The 13,993-nt window shown below is 60.9% G+C and overlaps 2 protein-coding genes across 5 annotated transcripts in view; one reads left to right on the plus strand and one right to left on the minus strand.

Annotated features, from left to right (window-relative positions):
- Window positions 1-558: 558 nt before the first annotated feature.
- On the plus strand, window positions 559-6,545 carry COMT (catechol-O-methyltransferase). Its single transcript, XM_021690851.1, has 4 exons — window positions 559-852; window positions 1,680-1,873; window positions 2,226-2,357; window positions 5,728-6,545. The coding sequence occupies exons 1-4, from the start codon at window positions 567-569 to the stop codon at window positions 5,926-5,928; spliced, it is 813 nt and encodes a 270-aa protein (XP_021546526.1). The 5' UTR covers window positions 559-566; the 3' UTR covers window positions 5,929-6,545.
- An 868-nt stretch (window positions 6,546-7,413) lies between these two features.
- Window positions 7,414-13,993, minus strand: part of ARVCF (ARVCF delta catenin family member) — a 50,997-nt gene continuing 44,417 nt past the window's right edge. For 2 of the 4 annotated variants that reach the window (XM_021690882.1, XM_021690881.1), the window contains 10 exons: window positions 13,151-13,222; window positions 11,673-11,800; window positions 11,218-11,368; window positions 10,754-10,952; window positions 10,549-10,660; window positions 10,345-10,435; window positions 9,962-10,015; window positions 9,452-9,537; window positions 8,737-8,853; window positions 7,414-8,282 (listed from right to left, as the gene is read on the minus strand). In XM_021690882.1, coding sequence (XP_021546557.1) covers window positions 8,749-8,853; window positions 9,452-9,537; window positions 9,962-10,015; window positions 10,345-10,435; window positions 10,549-10,660; window positions 10,754-10,952; window positions 11,218-11,368; window positions 11,673-11,800; window positions 13,151-13,222 — 998 coding nt within the window. In that variant the 3' untranslated portion in view covers window positions 7,414-8,282; window positions 8,737-8,748. The remainder of the gene's footprint in view (window positions 8,283-8,736; window positions 8,854-9,451; window positions 9,538-9,961; window positions 10,016-10,344; window positions 10,436-10,548; window positions 10,661-10,753; window positions 10,953-11,217; window positions 11,369-11,672; window positions 11,801-13,150; window positions 13,223-13,993) is intronic. The other 2 variants (XM_044921289.1, XM_021690883.1) reach the window with 1 other exon arrangement.

Consider the following 13,993-nt stretch of genomic DNA (forward strand, 5'->3'; position numbering starts at 1 on the left):
CAGCACTGGTGGCTGTCCCCGAGGGGAGTGGCGAGCAGGTCTCTGTCCTGTGTGCCTGGCCTGGGCACTGCCTGTGTTCTTACCTGGAAACTCACTTAAAGGGCCACACGAGTGTCCCAGACTATTCCTGGTGTGAGGACCCAAGAGAGCTGTACACGGACGGGGCCTCTCCTGTGCCCACCTCCGTCGGGGCTGTCTGGGAGGGTCCCCAGGCAGGAGGGCCAGACACAGCACCTGCTCTGTGCGCCTGAGGGAGCAGCCCCAGGGGCAGGAAGCTGTTTGGGCGCAGGAGGTCTGCATTCCCCTGGCACTGAGATGAGCCGGGCAATTGGGACACATGGCTAGCCTCTCGAAGGCTCGCATCAGCAATGGGGGGCAAGAGCAGCACCCCCAAATGGAGGAGAGGGTGGGTAAGCCAGGAGGGGCAGGTCTGCACTAATGCCGAGGGGCTCTGAGCCCCCAAGCTGGCTACGGGGCTTCCCGGCCAGCCGCGAAGCACCAAAGCCCGTTGCCCTCCCCCTTCTCTCCCCTCCTCCTTACCCCATCGTATCCCTGCCCTGTCTCAGATGCCGGAGGCCCCACCACTGCTGTTGGCAGCCTTCTCACTGGGCCTGGTGCTCCTGGCGCTGGTGCTGTGCCTGCGACGCTGGGGCTTGGCCATACCCTTTATCTACTGGCACGAGCTGGTCGTGCAGCCCCTCTACAACCTGTTCATGGGCAACACCAAGGAGCAGCGCATCCTGCACCATGTGCTGCAGCACGCAGTGGCCGGGGACCCACAAAGCGTGCTGAAGGCCATCGATACCTACTGCTTGGAGAAGGAGTGGGCTATGAACGTGGGTGACAAGAAAGGTGGGCAGCCCGGCCAGCAGGTAGTGGGCATGGGAAAGGGGACCTCGGCGGGGGCAGCACAGCCTGTAAAGGAGAGGCCTGTTGTCACTGCTTCTGGGTGTTGGGGTGGGGGCTTGCCTGGAGCCCTGAGCTACCCATGCAGCCGCTCCCCGGCCAGGGGTAAAGGCTGTGCAGAGACCCCGGCATCCGCATCACTGTCCTCGTGGGGAGGGACGGACTTTCGATAAACTGCCCGGGACCCTTCCTTGCCACACAGCGACTCAGCCGACATTAGTCGGTAGGCCTGGCACTGGCATGCCTTCTCATGGAGCTGGGTGACGCCAGCTGTCCCTGCTGGGCATGAGGGTGCACAAAGCTCCTGGGACTCTGTTCCGCCCAGGCCCCAGGGCCGCCTCCTGACCTTTGGACTCCAGCCTGGGGTACGGGCCTATGCTGTGCTATACCCCTGGGAGCTGGGCCCTGGGGACAGATGAGATAGCCATTGTCCAGCCCCCTTGGAGCCTCTGACAGTGTCCAGGCCCGGGGGGGCGGGCAGGGAGGCCCTGAGTGCAGCCTGTGGGCACGGTGGGGTGAGGGCTTCTGCAGGGGGCAGCTCTGGGTTAGGACGAGTTGGGCTCAGTCAGGAACCATGGGAAAGAGAGGGACTAGTGTGTGCTGAGACCCAGAGGCCTGAGGGACTCTGGAAGCTCGGAGGGTGTGTTTAGTGCGATGGGGGGCGGGGGGAACAGGCATCGGGAGGGGTCGATGCTCAGTCTGGAAGGAGCGGGCCCAGGACCAGGAGTGGGTCACCTCCCTCTGCTGCGCTCACACCCTCCTCCGCCCCGCAGGCCAGATCTTGGATGCGGTGGTGCGGGAGCAGTGCCCGCGGGTGGTGCTGGAGCTGGGCGCCTACTGCGGCTACTCGGCCGTGCGCATGGCCCGCCTGCTGGAGCCCGGGGCCCGCCTGCTCACCATTGAGATCAACCCGGACTACGCCGCCATCACCCAGCAGATGCTGGACTTCGCGGGCCTGCAGGACAGGGTGTGTTGCTGCCCCAGGGTGAAGAGTGCAGGCACGGAGGCGCCAGGGGCTGTGCGAGGCGGAGGGGAAGGGCCTGGGTCGCCCCAGTGCAGTTCAAGGCCGCATTCAGCCTGTTGTACCTGGCCTCGTGATGCCTCCCAGGCCAGGTTTCCCAGAACCCCCAGCAGCTCTGTGAGGGAGGTCTTGCCACCCTGTTGCACAGAGCAGGAAACTCCCAAGACCGCCCTTGGAGGGAGGGGGTAGAGTGGGGACTTATCTCCCCAGAACCCCAAAGAACACTGGTGGTGACACTCGAGCTGGTGTCCAGGCAGGGCGGTCTGTGAGAATGGGCACCGACAGAGTGCTGTTCCAGGTCACCGTTGTGGTCGGGGCATCCCAGGACTTCATCCCACAGCTGAAGAAGAAATATGACGTGGACACGCTAGACATGGTCTTCCTCGACCACTGGAAGGACCGGTACCTGCCGGACACGCTCCTCCTGGAGGTGAGTTGTGCAACTGCCTGGCCCACATGGGCCTCGTTGCTGACTGCTGGTGCAGGGGCTGCCCTGGCTGGCCCTGGCGGCATCGGTGATTTGGGCAGGGAGTGTGGAGGGCCAGAGAAGGCCTCAAGGGCGGCATGGAGATGGGAGGAAGGGTGTTCTGGGCAGAAGGAGTTGGCTGGGCCTGCTAGGTGGCCTGCGCTGGGATGGCAGGGAGGGGTGAGCACCAACAGGGCATCTCCTGCCTGTTTTCCCCTGAGGCTTCTTATTGCGCAGCCCCCTCCACCCCTCTGTCCCTGTCCTCACATCCCATCCTGTCCCAGCCCTCAGTGTGGCTGCTTGGCCAGCCACAAGTGAGGCTGCCTCGTCCCCAGGTGGGGCACCGGGTGGGCCCTTAATGAGCTGACACACACAGCTTTATATCGATGATCACTACCTTCCCCCACCTGGGCAGTCAAGATCACACTTCATGGCTACTTGGCCCTCCACTGGGGGCTCGGATGTTTTGCCCCACCACGGCCTCCCCCTCCTGGTGGTCAGCATGGAGTGATTCCATGTTGTCCATCCCATGCTCACCCACCTCAGTTCCCTCACTGGCTGGCCACTCTACCCGGTGCAGAGGGACTGTGAGCGTGGGCTGCATGGCCACCGGAGCCGTGGCTGGAGGCTGGGCAGGACCTTGCACCAGTGGTTCTAGTGCAGACGTGGAGGGCCAGGTGCTTGGCCACACAGGAAGGAACCTGCCCCGGCCAGGGGTCTATGAGGGCACAGGATATTGTGGGGATATCCTGGGGCAGTGGCCCAGAGCCACGCGTGGAGGGCCCTGAACGCCACACACCGGTGGGGACATGGGGGGTTTTAAGCGGGCGACAACAAGGTTAGATCTGTTCCCAGAAGAGATCTCTGTTGGGTGCGTGGAGTGTGGGGAGGGATGGCTGTAGAGAGGGTGGTGCTGAGCTCTGAGGGTGGAGGGGGACAGGGGAGCCAGGAGCTAGAAGTTGGACTGGTCACCTGCTGAGACAGGTGTTCAGTGGGGGATGGCAAGGAGACCCTTGGGCCAGGAGTGAGGCAGCTGTGGGGAGCACGGCCGGCCAGGGGAGGCCCATCCCCAGGCCGGGGGTGTGAACCTGGAAATCAGGTGTTGAGGGCAGAGGCCAGACAGCCAACCCAGCCGGGCCTGCACAGGGAGGGAGGGATTTCAGCAGCTCTGGTGTGTGTGATAATTGCAGGGCCTGCATTTATAGAAAAGTAGCAAATATTGCTGTTTCGTAACTAGGAAACTAATAGTTTTCTCAGTGCTGCTTGTTCAAAGCTGGTAATTATCTCAAAAGAAAAGAAGTCACGAATTGGGAATGGCTGTGCTTTTTACACACGCATTCTTTAGCCCCGCAGCTGGGCTCTGCGGGCCCTCGGCTTTTGCCGGGTCAGCCTGGCTCTGCAGTGGCCCCACCGTGCCTCTCTCAGTTGGGGCTTAGAGGCTGGCAGGGGTGGGTGGCAATTTGAAATCGGATGGCTGCTCTGAGGAGGCCTCAGTGCCATGTCTCACGGGCTCTCCACAGGGCTGCTTGGGTGTCCTCACAACATGGCGGTGGCTGGCTTTCCCTATAGCCAGGGGTGGGAGGCAGAGATGGGAGGGGCAACACAGGAGCCGTGGTGCCTCTGCCTCCTTCCCTTCGTTAGAGGCGAGTCACCAAGCCCGGCGCCCACCCAACGGAAAAGGAACTGTGCACGGTTTAAAACCACCTCCAGGAAGGCTGTTTTCCTCCCCGCAGGGGTTCATGCAGCGGGTTTGCTCAGATGTGGTCGGCTTCTGGCCAGAATTCTCCGAGGGGTCTGTGTCCCGTGTGTTGGGAGGCGTGTGGTGGCTGGGGAAAGGCAGGATAGGTGCTGCCTTTTTCTCCCTTCCGTCCAGCTTCCTCAAGGGTGGGTAGGCCCCAGCACCCTCCAAACGTGCCCAAAGCTTCTTCTTTTGTTCTTTCTTTCCTGGTTAACTCATTGGTTTCCTGTGTCTGATGACTTTCAGGCCACTGACTGTCCCATCTGGGGCCAGCAGTGCCTCCTGAAGTCTGCTCCTGCTCACCTTGTCCGCTTCTGGCTGGAGACCTGAGCTGCCTTTCCGGGGCTTGGGCCCGGGGCGCCTCCTCCGGGACAGCTCTCCATTCTAGGGCTTTCTAGCCAAGACTGCTAGGGAGCTTTCTTTTTATACGAGGAAATGCGCCATGATTCACAGTGGTACTTAACTGTTCAAATTCTGGCTCGTGGGTTGTCTCTCACCTCACTGACCTCACAGCTGAGTTTTCCAGTCTGGCTACGGAGGACCCTTGGCTTCCCCCACAGCCCACAGGCTGAAAGGGACCATGGCCACCAGGAGAAGTGAGACACTTATAAGACTCTGTGCTAGGGCACATCCCTGGGGCGGGGGGAGAGGGGGGGCGGAGTGGGATGCAGAGTTAAAGCCCTTGTTTTTAAGTCACTTAGAGATGCTCCATTGCATGTGGTCCTGTTGGCAATTTGAGACCTGCCTGGGGTCACTTTGATTTTGCTTTTGAGGTTTCGGATTGCTTATTTTTTTTAACTTTTATGATCATGTGAAAAAGCAGCTCTCTGCTTCCAAAGTTAAACCTAGGACAAGGCAACTGGGCTGACCAGTTGCCCTGGTCTGCCCCTCCGGCACAGGCAAGCAATTCCTCTCCAGCTCTCTTTCCATTGCTTCCTATAATCTAGGCAGCCTTGCCCCCAGCGCACCACCCTGGCCGTGTCTATCTGCTCCTTCCTTCTGCAGAGCCCAGGCCCAGGCGCTGGCAGAGAAGGGGCGTCTCACATGCCAGAGTCTGGGGATGTCCAGAGCAAAGCCCCAAGGGGCCCCCATCCCTGCAGGGTCACCCTGGTCAGGCCGGTGAGGACCTCAAGTGACAGCGCACAGCAGCCCGTGCACTGGGCACCAGGCATCTCACCTGCAAGAGCCCGGCACCGGGTGACCGAAGGACCCGCTGGCCTTGAGTCGGCCCTATGGCCGGAATCCTGGCTCCATTGTCTCTTCCACTTCCTCATCCGGCTAGCATCACTGAACAACTCCTGTGTGCCTGCCACACACTGTCCTAGGGGCTGGGGACGCAGGACCTAACGGGGAGCAAAAGAGTTTCCGTCACAGAGCCACATTCTGGAGGCAGGACTTGTGCTCAGCTGCCAGGGAGGAGATGGGAGGCAGTGGGGAGACCCTTGTGACCCCAGGAGCTGGAGCGGGGCTGACTCCAGGCCAGGCAGAGGCCAGTGTATGGAGCCACCATCTCCAAGAGCATTTATCCTCCCAGTTTGGGACAGGCTTGCCGGGCACCTGTCACCCTCACCCTTTCCCACCATCTGTCCCCCGCAGGAGTGTGGCCTGCTACGGAAGGAGACAGTGTTGCTGGCCGACAACGTCATCTTCCCGGGAACACCAGATTTCCTAGCATATGTGCGCGGGAACAGCCGCTTTGAATGCACACACTTCACCTCGTACCTGGAATACTCAAAGGCAGTGGATGGCCTGGAGAAGGTTGTCTACATGGGCCCGGGCAGCCCAACACAGCCTTGACCACCCACCCTGCTCCTGGATCCCTTGCCAAGCCTGAGGGCACAAGGGATGCACCCCTGCCAACCCGCTTTTGCAGTTCTGGGTCCAGTGTAGCACGCTTGAGGCGGATGAGCCCAAAGCCTGCCGGCCCTGGCCCCTCTCCATGGCGACTCCAGGCTGTCACCCCTGGTCTACCCCAAGTGTGGTCCGCTCACCATACACAGTCATTGCAATAAATCTGTAAAGTATGTTTGTAAATACCAAATCAGGACGGGTGGTGCCCGGGACAGTGTCTTTTGCTCCCACCAGCATTTCAATCAATAGGGTTTCTTACGCAGATGGGTCTTCAGGCATCGACATATGCAGTAGACGCTGGAAGTGGGAACCCGTGGAAACTGTTGAGCTGTGCACTCGCAGTCTGTCCTCGAGGTTTGCTGTCACCAGGTGGCAGCAATGCCTCAGTGATGGCACCGTGCCCAACAACTCACACCCACTTGTGATTCCTGAGTTCTTTCACCTTTTTAAGAATGAAATGTACCTTCTTTACTAAAATCAGCTCACTACTACTAATCCTGTATACCAGTATCATGTTTAAAAGATGCTAAAAGAGAAATTAAAATTTTAAATATTTAAATAGATCAACTTAGTGCTTCTTTTTAACTGCTTCCCTGCTCCTTCTTTCCCCACTGCCCTCAGCTAGTGCTCCTCTTCACTGGATGCTAATGTTGGCCCAGGGGGCTCATGTGGCCAGGCTGAGGTTACCTGTTGCATCCCCATGGGGATGTGGGCAGGCTGAGGTGAGCCCCCATCTGGAGGCTGTCCTGGGAAACTGGAACAGGGCAGCTGGTCAGCCTTCCTGTCCATCTCTGACCAAGCCGGCACTAGGGAACAGTGGACATGGGGCCCCCGCCACAGTGCAGGGTGTGAGCCCTCTGGCACCTGGCCCCTTGGGGTCCCTGTGTGGCACTGAGTAGAAGCCAACTTCCCCAGTCCTACTCGGCCTTGTTTACAGAAGACTGGGCTCAGGTCAGCTCTGGCGCTTCTACAGCTGCCCAGCTAGCAAGGGAAGTAGAATTGCTTTGCATCTACCTAAATCCACAGCTGCCTAAATCCCCAGTCCCAACCCTGGCTCCTGGCCCCAAGGCCCCCTAGCTACCTCAGAGGCTCTCCAGGGATCCCGCCCCTGCCCCCCCAATCCTGACTGAGCCCACCTGTGTGCAGACTGACCTCTGGCCACGACACCACCGTGGGAATCAGGGCCTAGCTAACCACCCCAAAGGAAGCCCTCTCCTGTGTGTGTGTGCAGAAAGGGGATCGCAGTGAGCCTGGGAGGACATGTGCAAAAACACCCCTGCAGCCTGGGAGCTGAGCCCCCTCTGGACAGAGCACATGGGAGCACATGGACACCCGGGGGCCACCTCCACCCATGCCCCACCTGGCAAGCAGGGAAGAGCGAGCAGCTGGTGGCAAAGGATCTGAGCCGCAGAAAATAGGAAGTTTCCTTTGTTGCTTTTTTTAATTTTTAAGTTTTCTTACAAAAATTTAGGTGTTTACCAATACAGTCTTATTTTGGTTTTGTTTTTAATGCTTTTTGTCCGTGTTTCTCTTCGGTTTTTAAGTCACAAACAGCAGGCACTAGGCAGCGTCCCCCGCTGCTGCCGAAGGTCAGTCCCAGAGGGATGACTCCGGACTCTGGCAGACAGGGTCTGGTAGCCACGGCCAGGCCAGAGTCGCTCAGGGAAGGCTCCTGCTGCACTGGGGTTCCATGTAGCCGAGGACAGGGTGGGGGCAAGCACAGCCTGACCCCCATCTTGCTGCCTCCAAAGCCTCTCTGCACGCATGGGCCAGTCCGTGCCCCCACCCCCTGCCACGGGCCATGCAGGGTGGGACTCAGCGCCCAGCGGATCCCCTCTACCTTCCAGAGTCAAACTCCTTCTCTGAGCCCCCCTCCTCCCTTCCCTGCTGTAGGCTCCTCTGGGGCCCCGCACACACAAGAGCACACTCTTCTATACCACCAGCCCCAAAGCAAAGCCAGGTGCCCTTCCTGCCGCTTCCCTGGGCCCCACTCTGGCAGCTCCACTGGCTTTCTCTCTCTCTCTCTCTCTCTCTCTCTCTCTCTCTCTCTCTCTCTCTCACTCACACACAGCACCATGTCAGTAAACAGCTAACTCAGCCTAGGGAGTTAGGAGGGAGGGAGCGAGGGGCGGGAAGGGAAGTGTGTCCAGAATGTCCGGCCCTGGCTCCCTGGCGAGAAGCGCTGCCAACCCCGGCCGCCAGGGGGCTCCAAGCTCCACAGCAGGGTCTGGGAGGGCCGGCCCTGGAGTTCCCTTCTTCCCACGATCAGGTCCCTAAGAACAAATGGCTGGGCCCGAGACCTACGGAGGGAGAGGGGAAGGTTAAGCAGGGCGGCCCGGGGTCTGGCGGACCCCTCCACAGACTAGGCCAACGAAAGTGTGGACCAAGGCAGCTACTGGAGGTGGCAGAGGCTGACCCCAAGAATCTCAGCATCAGGGCCAATCCGACTTGCTGGTCGTTCGGGGGGCACTGTGCTTGGGGCATTTAAATGTGGGGGGCCTGTCCCTGCTCTGGCCCCATTTGCTCTGGGCCCCGATGACACAGTGCCTGAGCCAGGACTGCAGGCCCATAGGGGCATGTCCATCTCAGACCTCAGCCTATCCCTAAGATGGACATTTGAGCCTGCTGAGCTGGAAGCCAGAGTCCCACCAGGGAGCACCAAGGGACAGAACATGCAGCCAGCAGAGATTAACAAGAAGCCCCTTCCCAGAGAACAGGAAACAGCTGAATGAAAAACCAGACGAGAGAACGTACCAGGCATGCAAGCTAGACCCAGGAGTCAACGGGCTGAGGCTTAGCGTCCCCCACGGCGTCCACCAGCCTGACTGCGGGCCTGCTGGGCCCAGGAGGAACCTTCCTGCCGGGGTCGGGCTGCAGCGGACAGGCAGTGTGCAGGAGGGCGTTAGAGGCAGAACAGAGCAGGTTAGTCAGCGCTGATGGGTGGGGGCTGGGCTACTCAGTGGGTGAGGCCAGAGCCGGGGTGCACACGATGGGGAAGCTGAGCTAGTGTGGCTCACAAAGATGCACACGGACGCGTGGACACACACAGGCCTGTGCCCAAAGCCAGGGATGGTCACAGAGCAGGTTGGCAGGTACCACCCTGGAGGCAGGAAAACAGTGGGCCCATCCCCGCCCCCAAACACACACACACACGCAGGCAGAGAAGGGTGAAGACACTTGTGCTCAGACGCCCCTGGCCCTTGTGCATTGTTCTGGGCAGTGCCCTCTGTCCCATGCCCCCTCTCTCCCAGTGGGTGTGAGCTTCAAACCACCTGCACCCACAGACCGACTCCGACGATAAACTTCCCAAGGCAGGGGGGCCAGGCCCCAGGCTCCATCTCCCAGCCCAGCTGCCCTGCAGGCGAGCCCCACCCCAGGTGGACCGGCCAGCCTAAACTCAGCACCTTGCCAGGGCCCCTCTCAGGCATGCCCTAGGCACCTCCCTAGGCACCTGCCCACAGCCACTTACTTTGAACGGTTCCTTCTCAGAGGCCTCCCCTGCAGGGTCATTGCCTCGAGCCCTCCGCTCCCTCCGGTCCACAGTGGAGTATCCGTCTTGGGGTGGGGACATGAGGGGAACTCTGAGGGGCAGGCATCGCAGGAGCAGATCTCCCTCTCAGCCCAGACACAGGGGGCCCCTGGGACAGGGTGCATTGGGAGATACCCCCACCTGCCCTGCCCCAGCACTGTGCTGGAGGCCTAGGCCAGGTCTTCTCGTGGCCCCTCCCACCATGGTGGCTCAGAACCCTCCAGCCCCCTTGGGCTGGCAGACCAGAGACTGTGGCTGGGCACTGACCCCTCCCTGGTTGCCCACCCCCCTCAGCAGCACCCCTAAACCAAATTCTCTTTTCCAACCAGCACCTCCTTGGAAGGCTTTCTCAGCACCAAACACACAAGGCAAAACCACCTGGCCCATTTCAGCACCATCCCCGCCCCCGCCCCCCCCACAGGAAACAAGCAGCCCTGTATCTGCACTCACCTGGGCCAAGTGCCTCCATGGGGATCACGTCCCGGCTGCCTGGTTTCTCGCCATCTGCAAGGTATAAGCCAGGTGGCTGACTGGTTGCAAGAACCAGTGGGGATACCAGGACAGACAAACCCACAGCAGGGCTGGCCTCTGTTGACCCGGGTACGCTTTGTTGCTAACATCTTTGCACCATTCTGCCGGTCCTCTGCCATTGACACCCCCCACCCCCACTTAACATCAGTGTGGACACCATGGGTGTGGAGGTTGTAGGAGGCTGCAAGCCAGGAAAGGGGCCCCCCTACCCCTCACCTGCCTTGTCACCATCAATGCACCTAGGTGGAGGAGCATCTCTTATACCTCAGAGATAGGTTTCCACGCCCCGACCCCGTATTCACCAAGGCTCTTGTCCACCAGTGGCAGCGTGCTGTCGTCAAAGCCTCCGGGACTCGGTGCTCCTTTGGGTCCCTTAGCGGTAGCAGCGGCTGACTAGGGGTGGAGGTGGGGGGGGGCACAAAACAGGGTGTGGGGTCAGGGGCATTCCCGTGGGGGACCTAGCCTGGAGAAGTGAAAGAGGAAAAGAAAGGCCAGGCAGGCCGCACCTGGAAGCGTGCCTTGGTCCAGCCATCCTTCTGCAGGGCGCCACGCAGCTCCTTGTAGCTCCACACAGTCTGCAGCACGTGGGAGGCGGCCTTCGCTTCGCGTACCGATTGGCTGCGGCCAGGCACAGGGCGGGGTCAGCACTAGCCCCGCCCCCCAGGCCCCGCCCCCCAGGCCCCGCCCGCCCCAGGCTGCACTCTCACCCACCTGGCAGCGACGAGGGCCACCAGCGCTGGAACGCCTTGGGCCTGGAGTAGTGAGCGCGCATTGTCCAGGCTGTCGGACACGATCTCGTGGATGGTGTTGAGCACAGCCACCACGGTGTCCTCCTCCAGGCGGGCACCCGGTCGCGCCGGAGCCTGCGCATTGCGCACGTTCCGCACCAGCTCAGCCATGGCATAGCTCCCTGAAGGGCAGGGGCAGTTGTCAGGGCACGCCTCTGCCCAGCCCAGCGGGAGGGAGCGGGATCCACCAGGAGAGCCCCGGCAAGCTGCAAAGTCACCCACCGTGTCTAGGGGCTAGACCTTGAGACTGCTCAGGGATGGAATGATAGGGGCAGGGCTGGGCCCCTGAACTCCTCCCCACCCTGCCGGCCCCCAGCCCCTGCTGGTGGGACCCCAGAGCAGCCCACGGGGTTCTGCATCCCAGCTCTGCCCCACCCGCATCCTCACCAATGAGGTCCTTGTTGCGCCGGTCCAGGGAGAGGTTGCGCAGGGCGATGGCGACAGCACGCACCACCTTGTCAGTCTCGGACTGCAGCAGCTCCACGAGCACCGGAAGGCCACGCTCCTTGCGCACCGTGGCACGGATGTAGGTGGCCCACTGTGGCAATGGAGCGGGGAGTGTGCTCAGCACGCTGGGTCCCGCCCACATGCCTCGACACTCTGCTACCTGAGCTGCCTGTTCTCTCTGGCTGGACCCTCCTCCCTGGCAAGACGAAGCCCTACCCAAGCAACCCAACGCCACCTCCAGCTGGCATCCTTTGTACCGCGAACCTCCCGGACCCTGGGGAAGCACTGTGTCCCGTGTGGTCCCCACCCTCCCAGCCTGGGCAAAGGCAGAGGCCAGCACCAACAGGGTACCCAGGATTCTGTCTGTCCCCTCCCTGCCAGATTCGGCCTCTCACCATCCAGTTGCCAGCGCTGAGGTTCTGCAGGGCGCCAGCGGCAGCCTCCAGGGTGTTAAAGTTCCGGCTCTCCGTGAGGAGGGAGAGGTAGAGACGTACCACCTCGGGCTGATACAGCAGCTCAAAGCCTGGGCACAGAGCACCCACCGCCCACAGTCACCCAGGCCCCCTCCATTACCCCCTCTCCCCCCTCCTCCCATCAATGGCCCCAGGGCAAGAGTCAGCTGGGGCCAGAGATGGGTGTGGTGCAGTCAGGGAAAATTTAACATCAACACATATCCACCCGTTATGAGCCACCCGAGGGAGAAAGCATTCCCGTTTCATGGAAGAACAGAGGCTCAGTGAGGAGGCAGTGGGTCTAAGTGAGGTCGTTGTTCCCTTGACCCTGCTGCCAAAGAAATGGTATTGGACCTGCCTGGCAGCCAGAGCATCCAGAAGGCCTGGGGTAGGGGGGGAGGTGGCAACCAGGGCTGCTCCCCTAGTAACAGGACTCAAACTCCCTAACAACAGGGCCAGCCCTCCTGGGTAGACAGGCTGTGCAACTAGGGGGAGGAGCCCTAGCCGGAACAGGGCCCTGTTCTCTCTCATGTAACTTAGGCTGTTACCAGTGCACGCCCCTAGCCACAGAATCTGCCTTCTCAGTCTGCACCCTGCTCAACCATTCCTGGTCCCCCATCAATTGAGGCCTGTACCCAGACATTACTCCCTCTCCCCTGTCCTCCCACCCCATGTTTTATCACCCCCTCCCCATTCCTCATGCCTCATCATCCCTTCACTTCAGCTCTGCTGGGCTTCCTGTTCCGCAGATGCTCCAAGCATGTCCCCCACTCAGGGTATTCCCCCTAAAGGCGTCCGCAGGCATTGGTCTCTCTGTGTGTGATGTTTTCCCCTAGGCCTCCCATGGCTGGGGTCTTCCACCCTGCTTGGAGGCATCTGGGCTTGCAGGGTGGGCCGTGGCCTGGGGCTCACCAGGGCAGAGCTCCCTTACTCAGGCTCAATTCCCTGTACAGAACAGCGCCAGCACACAGTAGGACTCCAACAGACACAGGGGACGAGGAGGACAAACCACTCTGCCCCCTGCACTATCAGCCTCCAGACTAAATCTGACTGCACACCTCAGCTCCCAGACCCCCGGGAGTGAATGTGAGCTCCTCAGAGGATACTGGAGGTCCTGCCTAGCTGGTCTCTGTCCTTCACTGAAGGCCTCACTCTATCCCCTCTAGTCTTCTGCATGCTGTGTGACCTTGCAAATGCCTGCCCTCCTTGCCTCTGTCTCCTGCCCTGCCTGGAGTGACCCATGCAACTGGCCCTGATTCTGAACCCACAGCAGGTACCCAGGGACTGGACAGCCTTCTGGGGAACCCCACACCTGTGCGCTGTTTCCCCATTGGCTCCCCAAGGCCCTCCACGCCTGCTTGGTAGCACAAAGCTTGGCCACCTGCGTGGGCCTGGGATGAACTCTGCCTCCGCCCACTCACCTTTGGCAGCCTCAGTTCGTTTGGGCAGGTCCAGTGTGTCAAAGTTCCGGTCCATCTCACCATCCTTCTTCCCTGGAACAGAGAATAGACAGAGGTGAAGCCGGCCCTGCACCGGGCAGGTATGCGCCAGGAGGGTGGACATGGCACTTTCCTGCCCAAGGCCCGAGAGCACCCCCAAGTCCAGGACTGGGTACCAGGAGGCCCTGGGAAGGGCAGTGGTTGCACTGGGGCCTGGGGATGTCCCAGCCTTGCCCCCAGCAACCAGGACTGATCAGTCAGGTGCCAGGAGCAGCACTGCTAACCACCCAACAGCCTCCCTGCAGCTACTAGGAGCCAGGAGCCCAGGCTGGATGATGAAAGGGAGGTACAGAGAAGCTGGGGGCTGCCAAGGACAAGACCTGCCCGGTTGCACAGTAAAGCAGGGCTGGGGCCAAGAGTCCCAGCCACGGGGAAATGCCCGTCTGGGGTCAGGACCTGGTCCCAGGCTCTGCTGGCTAGGAGAGACCACCACCCACAGGCTGAGCCCCTAGAGCAGCCCCACCTAGCACTTGTCAGCCTCGGCCTGCACCGCTCTGTGAGTGAGCTCACTAGCTGCCAGTCACCCTCATCTCAGACAAGGGAGCTTCTTCTCTGAAAGGCAGCAGAGCTCTGATGATCTGGGCTCCCTGTTCTGCCCAGCCTCACGGGGCCTTTGTGTGGTCCCTTTAAGCCACACATTGCTGCATTCCCAGGGGCAGACTTTGCTCCCTGGTGCCTGGGGGGACAAATACACCCAGACCCTGCCCCCCCTTGACTCTCCCTGCTCCAGCTCCAGGCCCGGCCCTGCCTGGGTAGCGGAGTCTG

The sequence above is a fragment of the Neomonachus schauinslandi genome, chromosome 14, assembly GCF_002201575.2.
Source record: "Neomonachus schauinslandi chromosome 14, ASM220157v2, whole genome shotgun sequence".
NCBI lineage: Eukaryota > Metazoa > Chordata > Mammalia > Carnivora > Phocidae > Neomonachus > Neomonachus schauinslandi.

What these genes read in the sequence shown, in the direction of transcription:
- COMT (XM_021690851.1), top strand. Translation starts at nt 567, where the DNA reads ATGCCGGAGGCCCCACCACTGCTGTTGGCAGCCTTCTCACTGGGCCTG. An exon ending in GAACGTGGGTGACAAGAAAG is followed by an intron (nt 853 to 1,679) that starts GTGGGCAGCCCG and finishes TCCGCCCCGCAG; the next exon opens with GCCAGATCTTGGATGCGGTG. An exon ending in TCGCGGGCCTGCAGGACAGG is followed by an intron (nt 1,874 to 2,225) that starts GTGTGTTGCTGC and finishes GTGCTGTTCCAG; the next exon opens with GTCACCGTTGTGGTCGGGGC.